At 40.1% G+C, this 27,889-nt stretch overlaps 1 protein-coding gene across 4 annotated transcripts in view; it reads left to right on the top strand.

Moving 5' to 3' along the window:
* Positions 1-27,889, top strand: part of LOC133572171 (lactadherin-like) — a 59,547-nt gene that overhangs the window by 9,958 nt on the left and 21,700 nt on the right. For 2 of the 4 annotated variants that reach the window (XM_061924939.2, XM_061924938.2), the window contains exons 2-4: positions 11,508-11,630; positions 11,758-11,889; positions 14,958-14,990. In XM_061924939.2, the coding sequence (XP_061780923.2) occupies positions 11,508-11,630; positions 11,758-11,889; positions 14,958-14,990 (288 nt within the window). The remainder of the gene's footprint in view (positions 1-11,507; positions 11,631-11,757; positions 11,890-14,957; positions 14,991-27,889) is intronic. The other 2 variants (XM_061924941.2, XM_061924940.2) reach the window with 1 other exon arrangement.

Below are 27,889 nucleotides of genomic sequence, written 5' to 3'. Positions count from 1 at the left end.
AAAAAAAAAAAAGTATGGCCACTCAGTCAACATTGACAACATGACAAAATATTCTGTAACAATGTAAACATTTAAAACTTTTAACATTTAACAAAATTAAAAGTAGCTTATTTGCTTTTTAATGTGCAAATATAAAAGTAAACACCCAGTGCAATCTTAATATTCTGCAATAGTATAAGCCTTTCAAAAGTAAAAGTATTGCTTATTTTGCTTTAAAATGTGCAAGAATAAAGATAAACATCCAATACAAAAAAGTGCAAAACGGAAATATTCTATAACAGTGTAAACATTTCAACAAAAGTAAAAGTATTGCTTATTTGCTAAAATGTGCAAAAATAAAGATAAACATCCAATACAAAAAAGTGCAAAACGAAATATTCTGTAACAACAGTGTAAACATTTCAACAAAAGTAAAAGTATTGCTTCTTTTGCTTCATAACACAACAATGATAGTATGATTAAAGTGAAAGTTAATTGTTCGTTTGTACATAGTATATGTAACTGTTAATGTTGTAAAAGGTATTTGCACAACTAATTAACGTTAGCGTTAAAGAGGAGCGCGTCTTTGTAAACACTGAACAGGCACGCCAAACGCTCCTCTCAGAGCGAAACGGTGCTTTAGTTTATGAATTTACAACGCAGATACAAATGACACATTCATGTTTTTGTGTAATGATGACAACGTATACTCATGCGGACGATTGACTAGTTGATGGTGATGTCAAGAACGCTGTCTGGTGTTTTCTTTTCAAATGTTCGTTTATAGCCGTTGTGCATACAACAACATTATTAGCAGAGGTGGGTAGAGTAGCCAGAAATTGTACTCAAGTAAGAGTACTGTTACTTTAGAGATTTATTACTCAAGTAAAAGTAAGGAGTAGTCACCCAAATATTTACTTAAGTAAAAGTAAAAAGTATATTGTGAAAAAACTACTCAAGTACTGAGTAACTGATGAGTAACATACACATATATATATATATATATATATATATATATATATATATATATATACACACACAGACACACATATATATATATATACAGTATATAATTTATATTTATTTATTTTGCCGTTTTTGTTTACATGTTAAAGGTGTTAATGAATATACATGCATGTTTAACACATATAGATTCCTTTCTTTCATGAAGACAAGAATATAAGTTGGTGTATTACCTGATTCTGATGACTTGCATTGATTGTAAACAGACAGCAGTGCTTATATCGTCCACGTTTTCAAATGGAGGAGAAAAAAAGTTCCTCATTTCTGTCTAATACCATATGAAAGTGGTTGGTTTTTGGTATCTTATTTGTCCATCTTCCATATTCGTTTTTATACACTTTACAAGAAATACATTGGCGGCAAACTCCGTAGCTTGCTAGCTTGTTTGCGCTGGCTTTCGGAGACTCTTATTTTGAAAGCGTGGCGCGATGGAGCGGCACTTTTATTGTGAAGACAGGAACTGTGCAGTCAGTCTTTAGGCTTTTGACGGGATATACGGTTGAAATAAAAAAGTCTTTTTTCCTTCACACTTTTGATTGATTGATTGAAACTTTTATTAGTAGATTGCACAATACAGTACATATTCCGTACAATTGACCACTAAATGGCAACACCCCAATACGTTTTTCAACTTGTTTAAGTCAGGTCATGTGACCGCCTGGCTCTGTTTGATTGGTCCAACGTCACCAGTGACTGCATCTGATTGGTGGAACGGAGTGAAACGTCACCAGTAAGGCAGGCACTTTGAAGGTCTGTCTGACAGACCAAAACAAACAAAGTGTGCATTAACAGATCGATAAAAATTAGTAGCGAGTAGCGAGCTGAATGTAGATAAAAGTAGCGGAGTAAAAGTAGCGTTTCTTCTTAGGCCGTTTATTGAAATACTCCCACACTTTTGACGACTTTTGGCGTGCTTTTTTCCCCTCGCTCGCACCGCTCGCATCGTCTGCTTTGCGCTCCGCCATGACGGTATTGTGACGTAAATATGCGACGCGTCGAAGCACAAAAACGGTGTCGACGTATTTACGTAACCGATGACGTCGACCATGTCGACGCGTCGTTTCAGCCCTAATATATACTAATATTGGGGTATGTAATCTAAAGAAGGAACACACAACAGGTTCCCTCGGATTGGCTCTGCCGAGAAGAGATTAGGCGTTTAAAGGGCGCGTGGCACAGTTGGGAGAGTGGCCGTGCCAGCAACCTGAGGGTTCCTGGTTCGATCCCCACCTACTACCAACCTTGTCACGTCCGTTGTGTCCTTGAGCAAGACACTTCACCCTTGCTCCTGATGGGTCGTGGTTAGGGCCTTGCATGGCAGCTCCCGCCAGCAGTGTGTGAACGTGTGTGTGAATGGGTGAATGTGGAAATAGTGTCAAAGCGCTTTGAGTACCTTGAAGGTAGAAAAGCGCTATAAAAGTATAACCCATTTACCATTTAAAATGGAGGGGAGTGGTATTCAGTGCCAACTCTTAAGTGCCAAAAGGGTGGATTGTCACTCGCCCGGAGAAAAACACATTGCGAGCGCAAACAGACTCCGAGCCGAGTGCTTTTTTATGCCAGAGGATTTTCGCACAGTGATGACGCCATACTATGTGGACTGGAAGTATTGCACACCTTTTAACCAACACAGTGTTATACCTATTTGAACCTATAACCAAAAGGCCAGGATAGACTGAGCTACTGTTAACCAATTAACTTTAGGTTTGAACTACAACCTTTTCAGGTCTCGGTGCTTGAATCTTAATTCACACTTTTTGTTCCCAGTGCACAAAGCAAGTTTCATAAAGGCTTGGATGTGTTTGGTGTGGGTGAACTAAAACTGTAGATTTTTAGCGGGTCCAAGTTCCCCCTTGCACTCACAAAAGGACAAACGTTCCTCAGACGCATCTTAAAAATCTTGCAGAAAGTATTTCCAGGAGCAGCTCTTATAGCGGTCAACTCTGCATAGACCTGGCATCCCAACGCTTCTTCCTCGGTATCATATGACTTCCGAGTTCACTCATGCCTACAGTATTAAATTGTGCAAAATCTTGCGCCGGGCCAAGACCTAGACCGTGACTCAGTGTGAGGGAGGAGAGCACAATGCCCTGTGGGAATGACTTGTTCTGCCAAACACAACCTCTCATAACTTCCCAATCTGTCACTGCCATTAAAATCAACCAAGGCTCTGGGTGAGGTTGTTTTTAAAACCGTCATGTTTAACTTAGAATTTGTAGGACAACATTCATCCTTTATTTCTTCAGGTGGAAGTAACTAAAACACAACAACACTGAAGTTTTTAGTTCAGAATCTCGTATGCTAGGAGGGCAAATACTTTTCCTGTGTCAGTTATCTTGTTTACTTCCTTTTTAAACCATCACTGGCATCACAATTCTGATTTTCCAGTTGGCTTTGACCACCGTCTCGTGGCTGGCCGCCTTGACTGATGCATCACGAATCCTTCATGAAATCCATATGGGCTTTTATGACTTATTCATTTCTCTCAATATTGCCACTTTAGCAGGAAACGAGGGTTTGGGATAAGGGTGTGCTTGTGGTGCAGCATTTGGGACAAAAACAGCTTGAAGGTTACAGCGCTGATAAGACAAAATATCCAATTGGAGGTGCAGTCCATTGCCTCAAATAGCCTTGTCTGGCTGTTCATCTAAATGGATCACCATTAATTAAATCAACCCATGTTTTTGACAGTACCTTATTTTACACATCAGATTCAAATATAACTGCCAAGTCAACCGGCTAATTACTGCGTGTCCATTTGTAATTAGATTATCTTGTTCACTACTGCGTGGTCTGCTGCGTGCTGGCAATTGCACTATAGTACAGTCAATTTAAGAGTTTAATTGGTTCCACGACCGAGCGCTTAGCTCAAAACACTCAAATCAGCGCCTCTCATTAAAATGAATATAAAAATATTTTTGTTGTTAATGTGTACGTTGCACACAGATGTCTTTGAGTGACGGTCTGGAGAGGTCAGAGTTGGCAGCAACCGGTAGGGATGGGTACTTTTTTGGCATCACCTGAATCCCGCCGATTCATGTAAAATCCAACTGTGCCATTTTAAGATACCTGGGTTGGGCGTGACGTCACGCTCTGTTGCCTCTTCGCGCTTGGCGACCATTCCAGCAGTACTGAGAGTGCAACTGGTCATGTTGCGATTTTCAATGCCAACAAAGAAATTTACTCAAAACTCTCCAACGTAAGCCAAGTAAGGCTTCACTTTTCCAAAATTGCACTAGCTTGATGCTAAAAGACATGGACTTTGCTATTGACATACTACTGATTACCTTTAACGATGTTACATGGCGATTTCAGCGCCTCCCAATTTGTTAATGAAAACTACAACTAAGATGCACGTTACAATCAAATACCTTGTGCGTAATAAGTACAATACTTACAGTATTAACACGTTTTAAGGCCCAACATAAGACTAGACCTCAAAGACTGAACTGACTCGCCAACACAATATATACACTACTGCCATATAATGTCTTGGACTTGCAACTGTAATTGAGACTCAGAAATGTTATAAAGAAATGAAACAATATATAACTACTGAACAGACATAATCAGCTAATGTTTTTATGTTGCAATAAGAAATCTGATTTTATTATCATAAACAATAAAAAAATTATTAACACAAAAATAAAGTACCGAAATTTGGTACCGTTGAGTACCGGTACCGAGAATTTGTGAATGGTACCGATCCCTTAGCAACCAGTATGTATGTCTGTGTAAGCCCCAGTGAGCATGAGTAATGATCGATTGTCCAGTATGTAGAGTCAGAAGACCGAAAGAACTGAAACGTGCCGGGCACACCATCCGGCAGCTTCTGCATATTTTCATGGACAAATGTGTACAGTTAAGATGTTGTTTTCATGCGGAGATTGGATTATGTTTTGAAGCAATGCAGACTGACTGTGCTGCACTCAGGCTGCCTTTTTTGGTCATACTTTTATCGGGTTTGTTTTTCTTATTAAGGTTAAGCGCTCATCTTTGCAGTCACTTTCTCAGTTTCGGTGGTCGGCGGGCAGGATTGTGCCGATCTCTGGCTGTGGGCTGTAGACGGTCACTAGTGAAACCGACGATGGGGAGGCTTGTAACCCAAATTTATGTTCGCAACTTAAAGCCAAGAGACAGCTCTTATCCCAAAATACTCATAAGTTAAGGTACCACTGTAGACATAACATTTAGGGAGATCTGGCTTTTGGGGAAGTTTCAGTATGAATCTAAAATACTGGTCAATGTTTAATTACTTTTTGCACAAAATACTATTCTAATTGTCAAAGCGTATGCCTTTCGGTGAAAAATAAAAATGTATATTCTAGTTGGAGATGCTGTAATTAGGGTTTAATACTGCTGATTCCAATACGATCATCCATGAGCGAGATCAGCCGATACCGATCGCAAGTACAGTATTAATTGTAAATGTTTTCATTAATTTATGGTGAGTTTGTATTGTAACAATATCATCACAATATTTAAACTAGTTACATTACATGCAATTGGTTGAACAAAACAATGTCAATAGTACACAATAACCAAATAAAAGGAACAACTACTACTGCAAGGTCCTCCGATGTCCAGGGACTTATTCCCGGAGTTGTGAAACATTTACAAAAACGGCAGAAAATGTTTGTGTTTTATCGATCATATACTGATGCTACTCTTGGTAATGACACTACCGATTTATGGATTAAGTAAAATATATCTGCCTTACGTGTAATCCTGGTCGCAACACAGTCACCCGTTGGCATTATATTATCTTCTCTCTGGAAATGGTGTCAAAGCGCTTTGAGTACCTTGAAGGTAGAAAAGCGCTATACAAGTATAACCCATTTACCATTTACTTGTGTGTTTTATGTTCATAACCAAATACTTTCTGATGTAACATGGTATGGCTCCATCTAGACTTCTAAAAGATAGCTAAACACTTTTTTCTTGTGGTTTTTGAAGCTACTTTATCAGCTAGTTTAGCTATTATCATGCCTTTTTGTCTGCTCCAGGATGGTGTGTAACATGTTTAGCCTCGTTCTCCAGTGATACTTTTTTTTCCGCAATGGAGGCGAAGATGATTAACTTAGGGGAGTGGCTCCACACTTGTTATGAACATACACAGTATGTTCTGTCAGGCGGCAACTATAAATACAGTGCCAATTAGAGGGGATCTGCTTTTGTGATGAGCATTGACAGGCATTAATCAGTATTCGCCGATTACTTACTTTTTCACAGAAATCATCTGATACTGATCTGTGGCTGATCTATTAGCGCGTCTCTACGCAAAGTCAGAATTATTAATAATTAATGTATATTTTCATAGCTAGAGCATAAAAACGGTTCAGGACCTTCTAAATATATTTTATTAGAGCCCTTTCGCCAAGATATAACACCCTTATAGTCACATTTACACTTGTTTAATCCAGCCTTAGGCTGAACCACATTGGAGGGACTATGTCTCACAGCTGGCTTGGGAAGACCTCGATGTCCCCCCTGTGGAACTAGAGGAGGTGGCCAGGGACAGGGAAGTCTGGGCATCTCTGCTTAGACTGCTGCCCCTGTGACCCAGACTCGGATAAGCGGCGGAAAAATTGATGGATGGATGGATGGAGGCTGAACCAGTCAGTGATCACAATACTGAAGAGCATGATCTGATTGGTTTGGTCTCATCTAGTGATATCTGTATTGACATCTGTAGTTGATTTAGCCGTTTCTATGCCTAAAAATGATAAATATAGGCCAAAAATACACGCAATATGCTTTAAAAAAATCTGCGATAGTAAAGCCGCAAACTTCGAAGTACGATGTGGTGAGTGTCGACTAATTATTTTGCAATCTGCTGCCTAACACCTGAGAACATCCTGACTGAAGCCTCAATCACATGTAAAGGGTTTAGTCCATTTCAGGTTTGTCCTGAAATGTCACCCTAAAAAAACGAATATCCCTAACTTTTTGTAAGTAGTGTGTACTGTTGAATATGCAAGTGTGTGGCGAGAAAACACTACAATATTCAGGAGTGAGAACAACACAACTCTTTAAACCTGTTTCTACAAATAAATACGTACTTCTGCGGTGTTTTCTTTAAGTTGTGGGGGCTAAAGCTGTGAGAAAACGAGGCCACGGCTCATTTTAGCATGTTTTGCAGACACTGCAACTCAAACCATCAATTTTATGCTTGTGGGCCAAACCTCAATAACAATGATCTAAATGGTAATTGTTAACTTGGCCTGAGCCAGCGTGATTCAAGCTCCCACTTCCTGTACTTCCTCTGTATAGTTCCAGTCTCAATAGACGAGGTGAAAACAATTATTAGCACTGAATCTGAACTCTGCTGTTTTCCAAACACTTTTGTCACTTTTGAAAGCTGTCTGATAACTTACTAAGTGCCAAGTCACACGCCGCCTGCTGAGAAGCACGTGAGCGGCTTGCTGCCAGATGGTCGCGTTCAGGCAGGGCCGAAGCCCCTGGAAGCATCCAGCATTGGTGTTTGCTGTGTTTACAGTGACAATGTGTGCTGGATTTACTCAGCTGTTCTACCTGCGACATTTTGTCTCTTCTCTACTCTTCTATGCAGCAGGAGCATTGACTTGATGATCCACTAGTAGAGGACTAACATCAGGTTATTCTTTTAAATATCACAAGATGCCAAAAAAGCAGATTGATAAGAATAATTCCAGCTGATAAAAACATCTGTTTCAAAATGCTAAAGCAGGGGTGTCAAATTTGCTTTCATTGAGAGCAATATTGCAGTTGCGGGCTGTTTGGAACAGTGAATTAATTTAAAATATATAAGTATTCGTGTCATGATGTCATTACACAATTGCCTATGCATATGATTGTTTTGTACGTACACTGTAAAAAAATAAATAATTGTGTATATAAAATAAATGTTTTTTTATAGCCCAGTGTTTTCTACAGCATGCTATTGTATATTGAATAGCAGTACCACAGTTTATTTTAGCAACTCGTAGCTCAGTTGCTAGTTTTACTGTAAAATTTTTACAGTAAGGTACTTTTACAGTAAATTTTTGGCTACTGAGCTGCCAGTTTTGTTTTCATAATATATATGGTTTTTGTGTTTACGTTGTATTACTATAAATGGAAAAAACGGCACCACATTTTTTCATGGTAAAAACACAGTTTAGTCACCGTAATTTTACCAAAAAAATCTGTTGTCATCTTTACAGTAAATCTATTGTCATCTTCACAGTGTACAATTTGATGTGTAACTTGCTGTAAAATCATAGGTCAGGCAGACATTTAAGTCATACTTGCCAACCCTCCCGGATTTTCCGGGAGACTCCCGAAATTCAGTGCCTCTCCCGAAAACCTCCCGGGACAAATTTTCTCCCGAAATTCAGGCGGACTCAGGTCCGCATGAGTTTCTTATGTGGGTTTATTGTTAGGCAGTTTCATTAACGTCCTCCCAGCGCGGCAACAACACACAACAACAGCAGTCACGTTTTTGTATATCTTAAAGCAGTTCGTCTGCCGTAAACAGCAATGTTGTAACACTCTTAAACAGGACAATACTGCCATCTAGTGCATTTGATGAAAGCATTTTTGTGCGTGCCACACAGCAATGCATCATCAGAGAGGGTGTTCAGCATGGTTCGAAAAATAGTGACACAGTATATATATATATATATATATATATATATATATATATAATAAAATACATATATATATATATATATATATATATATATATATATATATATATACACACGTGTATGTATGTATGTATGTATATATATATATATATATATATATATATATATATATATATATATATATATATATATATATATATATATATATATAGCTAGAATTCACTGAACGTCAAGTATTTCTTATATATATATATATATATATATATATATATATATATATATATATATACCGGTGTGTGTATATATATATGTGTATATATATGAAATACTTGACTTGGTGAATTCTAGCTGTAAATATACTCCTCCCCTTTTAGCCACGCCCCCCCCCACCACGCCCCCCCCTCCTCCCCTCCCCCCACCTCCCGAAACCTGAGGTCTCAAGGTTGGCAAGTATGATTTAAGTATTTATTTTAATTTCAACAAAAAATAGCTGGAATGTATGATTTGTTGCCTTATTACAAGAGGATTCAGAAGGCCCCATTCGTCGTGGTTTACCTGGCGCATGAAACATGCCCAATTGGGGTAGGGCGTTATCCACTTTAGCCGCGAGACGGCATTAGAGTGTTGAATACCTTAAATGTGTTGTGTGGCAATTCCAACTTTGACCAAAGTGCTATGTAGTGTAGGGATGATGTTTGATAAGAAATTATCGAGTTCAAGCCTATTATCGAATCCTCTTATCGAACCGATTCCTTATCAATTCTCTTATCGAGTCCAGATAGGTTGTTGTATATGGGAAAAAACACACAATATTTGGTTTAACAAGTCACTTCACATTCTCTACTGCTCGCTACTATAGTATTACCATATCTGAGTTATTGTGCAGAAATGTGGGGAAATAACTACAAATGTGCGCTACATTCGTTAACCGTGTTACAAAAAAGATCAATTAGACTGATACATAATGATGGATATAGAGAACATACAAACACTTTATTTATTGAGTCAAAAATATTAAAGTTCGATGATTTGGTAAAATTACAAACCGCTAAAATGATGTGGAATTAAATGATGGAATGGATTAAGTAAAGAAGTTAAACATTGTACTGATATGATCCAGTTTAAGAGGTTGTTCAAATGAATAGTGCTTACAAAGTACAAAGAAGAAGAATTATGATAAATACTTTCAACCTTATTGAAAATAAGATATTCTTCATCTCAGTATATTAATAATGACTGAATTAATTAATTACATATTACAAAACTTCCTACTCCTGTAAAGTGAAATGATATGAAACTGTGATGTATTATACTGTAAGTGTGTTCATGTTCCAAATAAACTAAATAAATAAAGAAAGCACTAGTGATGCCTAATGATGTCATGATCCGTGGTCGGATCATGTTTTGTTTAGTTATGTTCTGTTAGTTTTGGACTTCCTTAGTTGTTTTGTGCACTTCGGGGGTTTGTTTTAGTCACCATGGTTACTTATGATTTTCACCTGCCTTGTACGCGCACCTGTTGCTCATCAGAGGCTCTATTTAAGCCTGCCTTTTCGGGTCACTCGTCGTTGCTTCATTGTTTGCATTTGCAACAGTTACGTTGGCATTCTGGTTTTTGAGCTCTTGATTCCTGTGCTAAAGTTACCTTCGCTTCTAATATTCCTAAGTAATTCTTTGCTTCAGCTTCTCGTGCGAACGGCACGCTTTCCTTTTGTTTTGTTCCTGTCTGTTGTAATGTGTAAGATTTATGAGAAATAAATCATCTCCTACCTGCACGCTTTCGTACGGAGCCGTCAGTTTTGCGTCCCAGGAACGAACCGCAGCACGCTGCACTCCACCGTGACAAATGACTGAGCTACGTGACGTCATTTCTTGTGATGTCTCACGGGGCATTTCTTGTCGGGACGGGATTCGTTCCCAGGGATTCGAATAAAGAACCAACTCTTTTTCTTTACTATAGTGGTCTCGATAACGGGTACCAGTTCTCAAAAAGGGATTTGAGTCCAAGGACTCGGTTCTTTTCTTATCGAACAACCGAGAAAACCGGGTTCGAGCATCATCCCTAATGTAGTGTAGCGCTGTTCATCAGAAGACTGCACTGCAAAATTATTAACCAACCCACCTTCTTCTTATGTGAGATCCACCCAGGAATGGGGCCATATGAATCTCTTCCCTATCGTAATATGAAGGTTTAAAAGATGCATGTATTGCATGCAGTACATGTATTTTTGGACAGAAACAACAAATACATTTAGTAAGAAAAAAAACGTACTTATTTCCAGGCTTTCGCGGGCCACACAAAATGCGTTTTTGGGCCAGGTTTGACCCTGGACTTTGAGTTGACACCTTTGTGCCTAAGTGATTAATTGTATCTGCCTAGAAAAATAACTTTATCTGTATATGCATTTAGCAGCTACAGCCAGGGGGTAATTAGCCCAGCCTTTAGCTAGTGGTAGTCATGGTTAGCGATCAACTGGGACCTTAAAACCGATGTACGTAAAGGACCCTGATAATCGTCTACTGTTACACACCCTATTTGCAACAATTTTTCCTCATAGTACCTGCAGCAGCCTTCTATGGCTTCCTGTTTAGCTATCTTAAGCCTTAACTGTGCCCTCTGCTTGCTGCTGCCAGGTAATAAAGCAGGCTGACCGGTTCATCCCTATCAGTTAGTTTAGTTTTTACAAGGGACTAATGTACATTTAAAAGAGCCAAATAGAGCTAGAAAATTAAGTTTTCTCCCCATCTGCCCAACAATAAAAATGCTAATCTCCTTGGAGCACTTTGTGGATAGTATTTAATCTTAATTAACTGATTTCATTATCTGGGCAAGACCGTTAGACTCTCCCTACAAGAGTCACTTGGTAACCCCAAACCTTCCCTCTTTCCCCGTAGGTGATAGCTGTAAAGTGAATATTTGCTCTAATGGTGGAACTTGCGTGACCAGAGAAGGAGATCCCTTCATTTGCATCTGCCCCGATGGCTTCACTGGAGAGACGTGCAATGAGATGGAGACAGGTGAGCCCAAAAACAGCCCAGGGTCAACCTGCACTATCTGATGATGTCTTTATCAATATTTGACCAGTTAATTTACAAAACAAAAAGTAATTAATTGTTGATTAGTTTATTTCTTCTCTTTCAAAAGGTCCCTGCAAACCCAACCCGTGCAAGAACGATGGTGTGTGCAGCGCGACGGGACACTCCCGCCGCGGCGACGTTTTCAGCGAGTATGTCTGCAAGTGCCAGCCAGGATTTGAGGGCGTCCACTGCCAGAACAGTGAGTTTGTGCACCCTAACAATCACAGACACCGCAGACCCTCTTTTCTTTTTCTTTTCTTTTTACCCAGAAGATTCATGAAATCCCTGACATCCCTGGTACTTGTAAATTGAGTAGAACAGAGGTGTCCAAACTTTTTACACTGAAAAATCTAATATTTTTCATTTTCAAAACTAATAAAATATGTAGATTTTTTTTACCTTTTTAGGGCTCCCCTCAAGTTTGGTCCTGGGGACCCGGAAGGATCTAAGTCATGAAAATGTTAAATATAAGTCATATATGCATTTTTTATTTAACGCTTACATCTCTAGATCAACTTCAGGTCTGTTGATATGAAATATGTTTTTTTTATGTTTTTTGCAATTTTGTTTGAAAACCCTGTTTTTTATGGCTTAAACACAAAATATGCAATATTTCTCCCCCCAAAAAAATTCAGAGTGGAATTTTCGATGTGAAGTAATTGGAGCCTTAAAAAGGTCAATAATTCCTAACATTGATTCTAATAGATTATTTTTTGAGCAATGACTGTTAAAAAATAAAAATAAAATCCCATTAAAATAATTGGGCATCCAAAGGTGTTTAAAAAAATGTCATACATTTTTTTTCATTTTACTTTCAACACTTAAGTCTCTAGATCAACTTCAGAGCTATCTGTCGATTATAAAATGTTATACTTTTGTTATGCTTTTTTGTTTGTTTTATGCCCTTTTATTTAAAGAATGGCAAAAACACAAATATTTCATGACATTGCTTTAGGATCATTAAAAAGAAAACAGCCTGCATGGCAACTTTGTGTTATTAGATTCAACATCGTAACTTTTTTTTGTTACGCTTCACTTGTTTGCTCTTTTATTCCACTTTTATTTTATTTATTTATTTATTACTTTTTTATATTCTTTATTTTCAGAATTTAGAGTTTTAGAATGTGCTAGGTTGGTAAAATAGCCGCAAATAACCCCAGTGCCACACTTTGGAATACCTTTTGGAATAGAGCTTTTGTCATCTCCTTCCAAAAACAACAATGCCCCCTCTGTTATCTGCTTCCAACAAAACTATCGGATTCCAAAATAACAACGCATCTTTTGTCATCATCGAAAACTATGATTCACCGCCTCGTGGACCTTCCGGTTAATTGGAAGGGTGGAGTGTTGGCCATCGCTGTACCAAAATTGCATTGTCACTGTTATAAGTAAATTAGCCAGTCAGCACAAAAATAAAAGTGGTGACTGTCTTTGTACGTTCCTGTGTGAAACATTTCAATATAAGAGTCCCTTTTTAGATCTTTATCTCGTTCACCCTGCGCTACATTTACATGTCACCAGCTTGGTTATTTCAGGGTCACCCTGTCATACCGGTAGCAACATGCGCTGCACTCCCTCTGAATGTCTCCAAGACGCACACACACATAGAGATCGACCGATATGGTTTTTCCAAGGCTGATGCTGATACCGATTAGTAGTAGTAAAGGAGGCGGATAACCGTTATTTGGAGTCGATATTCAATTGCAGGGGCAGCACAGTGGAACAGTGGTTAGTGCCAGTGCCTCACTAAGAGGGTCCTGGGTTCGATTGCCGGACTCGGGGTCTTTCTTTGTGGAGTTTGCATGTTCCCCCCGTGACTGTACTCCGCCTTCCGCCCGAATGCAGTCACGACTCCAAGATGGACAAGCGGTAGAAAATGGATGGATTAGTTTGCAGTAAAAGTTAGCTTAACATGAGTGGTATACGTCAGTAAACAGCTGGACAGAGCTTTGTTGTTTTGTTCTAACATTTTTTTTAGTAAACGTCGGACCAGTAGCGACATAATATGTTATGCAGCACTAAAGTGTGGTTACTTTAGGAGCATCGACATTTGGACTTAAAAATAAGGTAAATCTCCTGGAAAATTGGTAAAAATATGGGATCGCTCTACATCACAATATCTCACCATCTACTTAATGTTATACAGTTTTATAGCATTTATGGATTTAATACATTGGAAGGTTTCCTCGTGAGGAAGCCTGAAATATTGCAAACATTTTTAATAAAACCAATTTTCGGCTCCTTCGCTTAGCTTACAGATGAGACATTTTTCAAGCTCACTCCTAGATGTTATGGGAAGTATGAGAATGGGTGAGCTGCTGCCTGCTCTTCTTTACATATTTAATAAGTCTCATATTTGTCAATTTACACAAAGTTTGGGTTTTTGGCAGAAATATATTTTCTGTCATCTACATGTTCATCCATATCTGTCGTGTTATTTGATTGAATCACGGAACATGGAACTTGCGGTGCTCCTTTCATTGAGCCCACACTCCAGTGACCCGATTGCTGCAGTAGCTAAAACAAATAGAACGGGACTGGGAAGACTCCAGCAAAAGACATACGCTGAATTTCCTAGCAGAAATTTAAAGTTTGGACCGGTATGCAGAGGAGAAAGGGGGCAAGAAAGCAGCTGAGTAGACCGGAGACTAATTCTCACAGCAACTGAAATATCACATCCATCCATCCATTTTCTACAGCTTGTCACTTTCGGGATCGCGGGGGCGCTGCAGCCTATCCCACTACACCGTGGACAAGTCGCCAATTCATCGCACGACCAGCACAGATTAGACAGACAATATCAAAACATATTTTGGGAGAATTATTGACAATAAGAATATTTTTTATTCTTACATTTTTATTTGTATTTTTATTTATTTTTTAAAAGGGGCTTTAACGAAAAGGGAACTTTTCTCATGCAGGGCAAATCTGCTGGTGCTTGAGAAGTGGTTATTACTATCTACTTCATAATGTTTTATTATTTTTAAATACTAAATACTGGCGTCGTATGTGAATTTATTGTAACTGCTGATGTAGTTATTTTGTAGTTGTAAAGAAAAAAGGTAGATACTGATTTAAAAAAAATAAATAAAAGGCCCATACTGATATACTTCATAATGCCAAATATCTGCACCGATAATCGATCCCTAACCCACATGCACAGGCAGATGGTTTCTGTTTGCTTGACAGGCTGCAGAATAGATGCTAATGATGCAATACGTGGCACTAAATGGGACTTGTTGTGTTTCACCCTTTTCCTCCTTGTAGGTGTCCATGGGGCAGATTTAAGCTCAAGAAAAGGTAACCATAGCAATGAACCTAAAGAGAGAGCGTGTGCGTGTGCGTTTGCGTATGTGTGTACGTGTGTATGTGTGTGTATATGTGTGTGTGTGAGAGAGTTTCCTGTTGCATCGTGGCTCTTTAATATCTAGATCTGCTCTCTTGCTTGCACACAGAAGCCCAATGTGCCGCTTGAAGACTAAGACTACCACTATTTTTTGGACTACAAAGTGCACTTAAAATCCTTTAAATTTCTCAGAACCCGACTGCGCCTTATGACCCAGTGCGTCGAATGTACGGAATCATTTTGGTTGTGAAGCCGCACCGCTTAATGGATTGTACTGTGCGTCATCATAAGAGTATTTTTATGGTGTGTGTATAAGGTAAGACATATTATCTGGCGTTTTGTTTCGCAATATTATGCAAAAGCAACTTTTCTTACCTTCTGGTACCTGCTGATCTGTATTTGGGATCTGCATAAGTCCTGAAATTTTAAACACGTCCGCCACCATTGTAGTCTGTGCCGACACCGTCGTCGATAAGCTTTTTATTTTTGTCTTATCTTCTTGTTATGGGACATTCATCCTCCGCTGTTGCCATTTCTAATATAAAGTAGTGTAAAGTTCTAACTTATGTCTGTCAGTAAACTCACCATGAAAGCGCTAAAACATACCGGTGTAGTGAGTTTGATTATTCACCCAAGGAACTTTAGTTATTAGAGGGTTCCTATTGGAGGGTTTTTCACAGGACACATTTCCGGTGTTATTGCACTAGTGAGCCACGGATGAGGAGTAAAGTCTGAATGACATTAAAACAGTTAGCTCCATCTTTTGACACTTCTTCCACTCCCGTCCTTGCACGCTACACCGCTACAACAAAGATGACGGAGAAAAGACGCTGCCGAAGGGGAGCCACGTAAATAAGACGCCCACAAAACGGCGCATCCTGAAGCGACTGTCAGAAAGCGGCTAGAAGATGGTCTGTAAAACATAATTTATGCAACATTCTGACCAAAAACCGCCATTAAATGTTATGTCGCCCACAAGGAAGTGTTTTCCATTTAAAAAAAAATATATATATATAATAATATGAACCATTCAATTCGTTAGTGCGCTTTTTGTATGAAAATAGACCTGACTCGACCCGCTCATCGGCAGTGCGCCTTATAATCCAGTGCGCCCTATGGTCCAGAAAATACGGTACTTCTAAAAGCTCCATTCAACTATCGTAATCGTAATATTGCTCAGCTCTAAACTGAACACCTTCATAGATGCTCACCTCATGCGTTCGCCTGAAGGAATGAAGTAAAATATGCATTTATTTTCATATCTACACCCAAATCTTCCCCACGCATTTTGAAAAAATCCTGGAAATTAGTTTTATTATTTTGTGTGTACTCCCCTTAACTAGCGATAGGAGAAACCTCCCTTTTTATAATAAATCTCAGACAGAAAAAGCACATATTTCACCTCGTTAGTGTTCTCTTGTTATTAGACAGGGGGAACCATCAGGGTCATTAATTTGAGCACAACCTTGTGTACATGAGCAGAGGGGCCCCTCATCCTTCTCGTGTCCTCATTGTATTGTGACACTTTAAGTGCCATCTCATGAGTGTTTGTGCGTGGGCTCCTGGCAGACAGCTCCTGCTTTGTCTCTCTCACTAGGCACTAGGGGGGGGGGGGGGGGGGGGGGGGGCGTAGTGTATTTACATTGTGACTCGCTTCCTGGTGTTTAATCTAATATACGCACCAGCATGCATGTTGGGACAACACTAATTGGATGTCATCATTGTCAGTTACTTTGCATGATTTAGGTGAGGATAAAAAAAACACTTAAATGTACAAAAAAAAACATGATTGGGTTGTAACTGCTGAAAGACGTGGTGGTGACCTCCCCATAATTTGTGTTCCGCATACACGTGGGCATACACACTCGCTCTTGTTGCTAGGTGGAAAAAATTGAAGCGCGTAGGCGGAACGGGGTACTAAGTCCTGACAATGTCAGACTGGCTTTTAAGGGCCAAACTGCAAGTACGGCTCGCACTCTCTGCCAAATGTCTCCTAAAAGCCTTTTTTTATGGCAATCAGGGATAATGTGTGCAGAGCGGGGGAGGGGACACTCAAGAAAAATGTTAAAAGCTGCTATTTGCACGTTCTTGACTGCGGCCTCTCAATGCAATATTTTCAAAAATTGTTGTAAGATTTTGTATGGTTGTTCAGGAAAGTTTCCACTACTGTGCAACATGCCTATATTTGTGTATAACAATAAATGTTTGGATATTTTTTTATTACTCTCTAACATTGTGTAAATTTTAACATGTGTTCTCAGGATGCACAATATTTTCTTTTAAGCTGTGATTTGAAGGTAATTTGCTGCTTTTCAAGGTTGATACCGATAAGCAATAACTCATTTATATTTATCATTTTTAAAATGTAGATTTAAGTGTAGTTTGTGCACACCCAGAAGTAAAAAGAGTCAAAGTTGGATTTGACAAAGTGTACTTGTAGATCTGTCCTGACAAAAGCCAGTATCTTCAATTATGGTAAAGAGCTGGTATTGCCGTAGACTACGTTAACACTGCAGGCCAAAGTGGCTCAAATTGGATTTTTTCAAAATCAGATTTTTTCCAGTGGACTGTTTACACTGCAAGTAAAATGTGATCTTTATCAGACTCCTTTTTAAACGCGGACAGTCCTCAATGTAGCCCCAATGTGGTCTCGATGTCATTTGCATGCGCAGTTCGCTAAAGTGACGTCGTCTCACAAGATGTAGTTTCTCTTTAAATATATTTCTTGAAAATGGCCTTACAAATATATGTGTTGTCTTGTCTAATCATAAAAGATGCAGACGAGGCATGTTGGCTGAGTTCTTAAAGTTTACTCCACAGCGTGCTCATCAATAACATCAAGCTGCCGGCATGTCTACATTCAACAACCTAAACGGGGCTACTGCACATGCTCTTCACTACTGTGGCATGCTGGGTAATGGAGTTCTTATGTTACCTAGCTCATAACATCACTATATATATATCTGCCACCTAGAAGGTCTTACTGACAACAACTTGTGATCTGATTGGCTATCGCAACTGTCTGTCAAATGTTTGTGTCCGTTCACTTAGAGTGCAAGGACGCCCGCATTGTTGATTCTGTAGGTCTCGGGCAGATTTTGTACAGCATGGCAACATAAGCCAGCTGAATTCTGATTGGATAAAAACTCTATAACCTAAAAACAACAGCGCTGGAAGGAGCATAATGTAACATGAAGAGAATATGAATACTTTTAGATATTTAGGGAAAGTAAATTAAAAAATACTTTTATCTTTAATTATGATCATGATTTCTGGTTATGTTAGGCCAGCAGAGAAGGCCTTGCTGGCCCTGACGGCACACCACTGAATAAAGGGCATTATTTAACAATGGTGATTATGTATTTTTTCATGAAAATATGTTGATGCTGATCGGTGGGCGATCAATTGGCACGTCCCTACAGTTAGTCATCGAGTCATCTTTGGCAAACTTTTCGCACTTTTCTAACCGGCCCAGATTTTTTTTTTGCAGCTGGCTTTTGGGCAGCGTCTTTAGCAGCAGGCGTTTTCTTAAGCTTTTTTAAAACACCGTTGTAGCGATGCTGAGATTTCTGGTGACTAAGGTTTGACGTGTTGAAGCTCAATGTCGTTTTTCCGTCTTTGCGGAATATCTGCACAGCTTTCGGTGAAAATACCATGTAAAATGTCTTCCTCTGAAACCGCAAAGTACTCCCACGTGACTGACGCCATGTCTGTTTACGATGAGTCAGACGAAGTTTACAGAATGGCATGTCTGAGAAAGGGAGCGCTTGATTAACTTGCCCTCACCCACCTAATATCGATTGATGGGAGCGTTCTTGGGTTTTTCATTTTTGTCGTAAAATAAAATGCATCCTGTGGACCAACTTTATCATGCGTGGTGTCCAAAAGCGGTCCATGTTTCCCTGTCCTGGCTGCTCAGTAAAACATGACAAAGTCAGCGCATCTCCCTGCCTTTTAGGAAATGTGACTGGGTTTCATTTGCAAATTGTTACGTGTATACTGGAAAAAAGCCATTTTTGTGAGGATCACTTAAAATGAAAAAATTATCCAGTAAAGTAATTGAAGTACAAACAAAATCACTCCCAAATGCCATGACCGGGCACACATCTCTGTCCTGGATGCTCAGTATAAAATAGGAATAACTTTAAAAGTGAGTTATAATAAATAAATGATAAATGGGTTGTACTTGTATAGCGCTTTTCTACCTACAAGGTACTCAAAGCGCTTTGACACTACTTCCACATTTACCCATTCACACACACATTCACACACTGATGGAGGGAGCTGCCATGCAAGGCGCTAACCAGCACCCATCAGGAGCAAGGGTGAAGTGTCTTGCTCAGGACACAACGGACATGACGAGGTTGGTACTAGGTGGGGATTGAACCAGGGACCCTCGGGTCGCGCACGGCCATTCTTCCACTGTGAAGTGAACATGTGAGAACACTTTGAGAATATTACTTTAAGTGTAAAGTTTTGTGAGGGTGTCAGTTTAACCCCGGAACAGACGTCAAAGTGACTGGGAAGTAATATTATATTTTACCACCAGATGACGCCAAAAAGCATGAAGGGATGTCATATTTAAGTAGGTCAAAGGTAAAGCATATTTCAGGACACATAGTGAAATATTTGAATTCACCACCAAAGGTAGCCATAACTAGGTCAAAGGTAAAAGTCATCTCAGGGCGTATTTAATTTCACCAAGTGTTATTCCTATTTCCATTAGTTCCCGCAGGAGAAAATGGTTTAAAAGAGAGACAAATGGGGTGCCTTGGTTCGGACACAGACATCACCACATTCTTTTGTGATCTGTTTAGCGCATCCAAAGGCTGATATTTGTTGTATGAAAGTGGTGTCAGGGTCTTGACCTCACGGCTATAAGTCTTCAAACATAAACATCGGTGAATGTCCGCATGGTGACCTTCCCTCAGCACGCGCCATAAAACTTGACGAAAAAGACACTTCTCCCTAACTGGTCCGAAGAGATGCGAATCTGTCGTTCATTAGTGTTAGTAACTCCCAAAGTGCTAACGTAACACTTTCTGCGTCATTCTTGTGTCCTTTAACCTTAACTATCACCTTCAAAATAAAACTCCACCACAATGCATTTTTTTAAAAAGCTTGCATCCACCAATTACATTTTACAAGACATTTTGACCCCCAAGGGGTTGTTTTTAAAATCTATTTATGTCCTGACAGACGTACGTACAGTATATAGACTGGATGCGCGGTGCACACTACTATGCATTTTGGCGTCTGAAGCAATCGTGGTTTAGAGCCTCGACTGCAGCCCCGCTTAACCGTAGCAACAGTGGGCGTGTTGATTAGAGATGTATAATTTTCTTATTTTCATGCTGTTTGTGGGAGGAAGAACCGGGAATAACTTGGTGTCAGTGCAGTTTGCTACAACTTTACTGTATAAAATAACTTTCTGAACATAAATTCACTTACCAGTATAATGTTATTCATCTTTATATAGGCATAGGGGTACAGTATTTACTGTGCATTTGATAAATAGGCGTTTATGAATGAAACATTTTGGGTGAGCACAGTCACTTGGATGCCTTGTTTGCACTGACCCCTCCTCTGGTTGATAAATGGATTAGATTGTGCGGGCCAATCCTCTTACAGTACAGATGGACCAACTTCCTTTTTAATTACTGGTAAGGGGACTGGTCCCAAACTGGCATTGTCTAAAAACGTCTGACAGTTTTATCCAGCAGCTACGTGCTGTCTATCCCATTTTTTCAAACAGGGCCCTATTCTACATTCTACATTCTACATTTCAGACCGTATGTTTGAACATGTTGCACGCTTGTTCCACATGAAGTAGAAGTGTCATCATGACGTTGGTGTGTTTTTAACTATAAATTCATTTTTATACCACTCCTAAAGCTTGTAAATCAGGAATAGTCAACTGGCTAAAATTAAATATTTTTTGATTTACTTTCAGGTCAAATGTAATGACTTTTTTAATCCAGCAGATAGCACTATATTAAACACCAACACTTTATCAGTGCGGTGTCAATACAGCCATTGAGTGTGCCCCACACTCACTGAAGCGTCATTTACCCATTACTAATGTATTGTATCTTGTAGAGCAGTAAACCGTAGGGGTGTGAGTCTTTCGGCAACTAACGATTCAGTCCCGGTTCAGATTCCTGGGATGATGATTCAATTCAACGCAATTTTAGATTCAAACAAATTATCAATCAATCAATCAATCAATCAATGTTTATTTATATAGCCCTAAATCACAAGTGTCTCAAAGGGCTGCACAAGCCACAACGACATCCTCGGTACAAAGCCCACATAAGGGCAAGGAAAAACTCACCCCAGTGGGACGTCAATGTGAATGACTATGAGAAACCTTGGAGAGGACCGCATATGTGGGTAACCCCCCCCCCTCTAGGGGAGACCGAAAGCAATGGATGTCGAGTGGGTCTGACATAATATTGTGAGAGTCCAGTCCATAGTAGATCCAACATAATAGTAAGAGTCCAGTCCATAGTGGGGCCAGCAGGACACCATCCCGAGCGGAGACGGGTCAGCAGCGCAGAGATGTTCCCAGTCGATGCACAGGCGAGCGGTCCACCCCGGGTCCCGACTCTGGACAGCCACCACTTCATCCATGGCCACCGGACCTGTGCCCCCCCCCCCTCCACAAGGAATAGGGGAGCAGAGGAGAAAAGAAAAGAAACGGCAGATCAACTGGTCTAACAGGGGGGCTATTTAAAGGCTAGAGTATACAAATGAGTTTTAAGATGGGACTTAAATGCTTCTACTGAGGTAGCATCTCTAATTGTTACCGGGAGGGCATTCCATAGTACTGGAGCCCGAATAGAAAACGCTCTATAGCCCGCAGACTTTTTTTGGGCTCTGGGAATCACTAATAAGCCGGAGTTCTTTGAACGCAGATTTCTTGCCGGGACATAAGGTACAATGCAATCGACAAGATAGGACGGAGCTAGACCGTGTAGTATTTTATACGTAAGTAGTAAAACCTTAAAGTCACATCTTAAGTGTACAGGAAGCCAGTGCAGTTGAGCCAGTATAGGCGTAATATGATCAAACTTTCTTGTTCTTGTCAAAAGTCTAGCAGCCGCATTTTGTACCAATTGTAGTCTTTTAATGCTAGACATAGGGAGACCCGAAAATAATACGTTACAGTAGTCGAGACGAGACGTAACAAACGCATGAATAATGATCTCAGCGTCGCTAGTGGATAAAATAGAACGAATTTTAGCGATATTACGGAGATGAAAGAAGGCCGTTTTAGTGACACTCTTAATGTGTGACTCAAAGGAGAGAGTTGGGTCGAAAATAATACCCAGATTCTTTACTGATTCGCCTTGTGTAATTGTTTGGTTGTCAAATGTTAAGGTGGTATTATTAAATAAATGTCGGTGTTTAGCAGGACCGATAATCAGCATTTCCGTTTTCTTGGCGTTGAGTTGCAAGAAGTTAGCGGACATCCATTGTTTAATTTCATTAAGACACGCCTCCAGCTGACTACAATCCGGCGTGTTGGTCAGCTTTAGGGGCATGTAGAGTTGGGTTTCATCAGCATAACAATGAAAGCTAACACCGTATTTGCGTATGATGTCGCCTAGCGGCAGCATGTTTATACTAAAGAGTGCAGGGCCAAGAACCGAACCCTGAGGAACTCCGCACGTTACCTTAACATAGTCCGAGGTCACATTATTATGGGAGACGCATTGCATCCTGTCAGTAAGATAAGAGTTAAACCACGACAAAGCTAAGTCTGACATACCAATACGTGTTTTGATACGCTCTAATAAAATATTATGATCGACGGTATCGAAAGCAGCGCTAAGATCAAGAAGCAGCAACATAGATGACGCATCAGAATCCATCGTTAGCAATAGATCATTAATCATTTTTGCGAGGGCTGTCTCCGTAGAATGATTTGCCCTGAAACCGGATTGAAAAGGTTCACAGAGATTGTTAGACACTAAGTGTTCATTTAGCTGCTGTGCGACAATTTTTTCGAGGATTTTCGAAATAAAGGGAAGGTGGGACACCGGTCGGTAGTTTACCATGAGGTCAGGATCAAGGTTAGGTCTTTTGAGCAGAGGATGAATAACCGCTTTCTTGAATGCTAGGGGAACAGTGCCAGAGGAAAGTGATAAGTTTATAATATTTAGCACTGATGGACCTAATAATACAAAAAGCTCCTTGATAAGTTTCCCAGGAAGCGGGTCAAGTAAACATGTTGTTTGTTTTATCCCACTTACACGCCGTAATAGTTCCTCTAATGTTATTTCATCAAAAAGAGAGAGACTATTTTGTATTGCAGTATCCGTCGTAGATACAATTGTATCTGTGTTAATAGAACCCAGTTGTAGCTGGGATGCGTTGTCTTTAATCTCCTTTCTAATGAGTTCAATTTTCTTATTAAAAAAATTCATAAAGTCATCTGCCGAGTGGGTGGAGCTATTGGGAGGAGTCCCTTGTTGGGTTAGCGAAGCTACTGTACTAAACAAAAATTTAGGGTCGTTTTTGTTGAGGCGGATGAGATTTGAGTAATATTTAGCTTTAGCTAAGGTAAGCATGCGTTTATACGATATTAAACTATCACTCCATGCTTGATGGAAAACCTCAAGCTTGGTCGCGCGTCATTTGCGTTCCAACTTTCTACATGATAATTTGAGCTCTGGTTTCTTCTGTAAACCATGGGGTGCGCCTTTTAGGGGCCCTTTTTTGTTTTAGCGGTGCTATACTATCAATGGTTTTGCGCAGGGCATTGTCAAAGTTGTTAGTTAGGTTATCAATAGAGCCGACATAATTTGGGAATGGTGCCATTACCGAAGGCAGTAGGTCAGCAAGAGTCATCGTTGTGGCAGCATTAATGTTGCGGCTGCTATAGCAGTTATTATTATTATTAGTTTGTTGACAATGAGTCAGAACTTCGAATTTTATAAGGTAATGATCGGACATTACTTTAGTATACGGGAGTACCATAACTTTGGAGGTGGTGACACCCCTGACCAGCACTAGATCTATCGTATTACCGTTGCGATGCGTAGGTTCATTTATTATTTGTGTAAGACCACAGCTATCAATTATAGTCTGGAGCGCCACGCACTGAGGGTCCGATGGGGTATTCATATGGATATTAAAGTCCCCCATTATGATTATATTGTCTGCGTGCGTCACTAGATCAGCAACGAACTCTGAGAATTCATTGATAAAGTCCGAGTAGGGCCCTGGGGGGCGGTAGATAACAGCCATATCGAGAGGCAGCGGTGCGACAGACCTCATAGTAAGCACCTCAAACGATTTGTATTTATTATTTAGGTTAGGGGTAAGGTTAAAGTTTTCATTGTACCGTATTTTCCGCACTATAAGGCGCACCGGATTATTAGCCGCACCTTCTATGAATTACATATTTCATAATTTTGTCCACCAATAAGCCGCCCCGGACTAAAAGCCGCGCCTACGCTGCGCTAAAGTGAATGTCAAAAAAACGCTGCGCTAAAGTGAATGTCAAAAAAACAGTCAGATAGTTCAGTCAAACTTTAATAATATATTGAAAACCAGCGTTCTAACAACTCTGTCCCAAAATGTACGCAAATGTGCAATCACAAACATAGTAAAATTCAAAATGGTGTAGAACAATAGCAACATAATGTTGCTCGAACGTTAATGTCACAACACACAAAATAAACATAGCGCTCACCTTCTGAAGTTATTCTTCATTCGTAAATCCTTCGAATTCTTCGTCTTCGGTGTCCGAATTGAAAAGTTGGGCGAATACGGGATCCAAAATGGCCGGTTCCGTCTCGTCGAAGTCACCGGAGTCAGTGTCACTGTTGTCCAGCAGTTCTGTGAATCCTGCCTTCCGGAAAGCTCGGACCACAGTTGTGACCGAAATATCTGCCCAGGCATTTACGATCCACTGGCAGATGTTGGCGTATGTCGACCGGCGCTATCTGCCCGTCTTAGTGAAGGTGTGTTCGCCTTCGGAGCTGCGTGAAAAAAGCCACCCGGCCTCTTCGCGTAAACTTCCCTTAACCACTCGCTCATCTTTTCTTCATCCATCCATCCCTTCGAGTTAGCTTTTATGATGACGCCGGCTGGAAAGGTCTCTTTTGGCAAGGTCTTCCTTTTGAATATCACCCTGGGTGGAAGTTAGCATGGCAAGCTAGAACCACAGTGAAGGATGACTCCTCATTCTCTGTGGTGCGAATATTCACCGTACGTGCTCCCGTTCCACAGTGCAGTTCACAGGAATATCAGTTGCTGTGAAATACGGTAGTAATCCGTGTGCGGATGGAGAGATTGCGTCTTTTTATGAACCGGATCCTTGTCCTTTGTAGGAGCCATTTTGTGGTCTTTACAGATGTAAACAGGAAATGAAACGTACGGTGATATCCGCGCGTTTTTTCTTCTTCTTCCGGGGGCGGGTGAAGCGCTTCCTGTTCTATGGGGGCGGGTGAAGCGCTTCCTGTTCTATGGGGGCGGGTGCTTTCCTTGGCGGTTGCTTGCGTAGAAGAAGAAGCGCTTCCTGTTCTACCGGGAAAAAAGATGGCGGCTGTTTACCGAAGTTGCGAGACCGAAACTTTATGAAAATGAATCGTAATAAAGCGCACCGGGTTATTAGGCGCACTGTCAGCTTTTGAGAAAAATTGTGGTTTTTAGGTGCGCCTTATAGTGCGGAAAATACGGTATATTAGTGCGACCCCCCCACCCCTTTTAAGGGGACGGGCAATATGCGCATTCGTATAGTTAGGAGGAGATGCCTCATTTAGCGCAAAAAAATCGTCTGGTTTGAGCCAGGTTTCGCTAAGACCAATGACGTTAATATTGTTGTCTCTAATGACCTCATTAACTAATAACGTTTTGGGAGACAATGATCTTATGTTTAAAAAGCCCATATTATAAGTATTGGGCTGTTTTGACGAGTTTTTGTTTAAATTATCCGTAGTAGCAATATTAATAATGTTGCGTTTATTATACGTAGTGCACTTTAAATAGTTTCGACCATATCTAGGAATTGATACGACGGGAATTTTCAGATTGTTTGCTTGATGCTGCGATTGACTGAGCGCATCATGATTTGCCACCTCAGTAGAATGCATATCTACCCCGGACACATTCACAACAGAAAACACATTATGTGAGTTGTGTGTTATTCTCAGTGTTGGGACTAACGCGTTACTTTGTAACGCGTTACAAAGTAACGCGTTACTGTAACGCCGTTAGTTTCGGCGGTAACTAGTAATCTAACGCGTTATTTTTTTATATTCAATAACTCAGTTACCGTTACTACATGATGCGTTACTGCGTTATTTTACGTTATTTTTTATGTAGTATCGGCTAGAAACTGAGGATCTGAGTGTGTTTTATTCCAGCGAATCAGAGACGTGCATCTGATTCTTCCTCTGCGCTCTCTGTGTGTGCGTGTGACTGTGTGTCTGAGATGTGGGAAGGGGAGGGGAGGGGAGGGGGGTGCGCAATACAACCGTTGGCCAACAAAAAAGTAACCACAGAACACTATACGCCTATACGGTATAGTGTTCTGTGGTTACTTTTTGGTTGGCCAAGCGGACGTGACGACAGGCTGTCCCCACTCAGATCCGCACGGACCGGGAGGGGGCGTGCCTTAAGTCCGGCTGGAAATCGGCAGAAATTTGGAGAATGGTTGTCCCAGGGAGAGGCAGTGAAATTCGGGAGGGTTGGCAAGTATGAGATATTCTCACTTCTTTTCTTTTGTCGAGCACAAAGAAAAGAACATTTTAGTTAAATGTAACTTGTGTCTTGGATCAAAGATCCCGTCTCCTGCCCAAAACAACAATTCAAATCTGCCTGGTTAGGCTCTGTGTATGTCACGTGTGCCTTCCTTAGGTGAAGCCAGCTTTACAGCTATGTTGTTGATTGATTGATTGATTGATTGAAACTTTTATTAGTAGATTGCACAGTACAGTACATATTCCGTACAATTGACCACTAAATGGTAACACCCAAATAAGTTTTTTAACTTGTTTAAGTCGGGGTCCAGATACAGATATATACTATCAAATATATACTAACATCAAAGTACAGTCATCACACAAGATAATCATCAGGGTATATACATTGAATTATTTACATTATTTACAATCCGGGGTGTGGGATATGGAGGGGGGGGGGTTAGGTTTGGTTGGTATCAACACTTCAGTCATCAACAATTGCATCATCAGAGAAATGGACATTGAAACAGTGTAGGACTGACTTGGTAGGATATGTACAGCAAGTAGTGGACACAGAGAGAGAGATCAGAAAGTATAAGAAAAAGTGTCTACATTTGATTATTTACAATCCGAAGAGGTATTATGTGGAAGGGAGGGTGTTAGTTTAGGGTTGTAGTTGCCTGGAGGTGTTCTTTTAGTGCGGTTTTGAAGGAGGATAGAGATGCCCTTTCTTTTACAGCTGTTGGGAGTGCATTCCATATTGAAGTGGCATAGAAAGAGAATGAGTTAAGACCTTTATTAGTTCGGAATTTGGGTTTAACGTGGTTAGTGTTAGTGTTAGTGTTATTATGCTGTTTGTTACTTATGTATGTTATGTTGCAGCTATTTAAAATAGTTTTGTCAATTTGTTCTGGCCTGAAATAAATTGGCCCTTTGAAACATATCTTTGTCTTTGTGTGTTGTATGTAGACCACATTGCTTAGCAGAGTTCAGTGATGCAAATGTATGTCAAGTTGATCAACAGATTGTATTATTCTCCAGTGCAATAACAGTACTAAAATGAAGGCTAAAATGGCATTAATGGGAGCTTTAAAAAAAAAAAAAGTAGAAGTAACTAAATAGTTACTTTTCACAGTAACGCATTACTTTTTGGTGTA

This window comes from Nerophis lumbriciformis, linkage group LG29 (genome assembly GCF_033978685.3).
Source record: "Nerophis lumbriciformis linkage group LG29, RoL_Nlum_v2.1, whole genome shotgun sequence".
NCBI lineage: Eukaryota > Metazoa > Chordata > Actinopteri > Syngnathiformes > Syngnathidae > Nerophis > Nerophis lumbriciformis.
The sequence above is the reverse complement of the archived record's forward strand: the minus strand, read 5'-3'. Positions and strand labels throughout refer to the sequence as shown.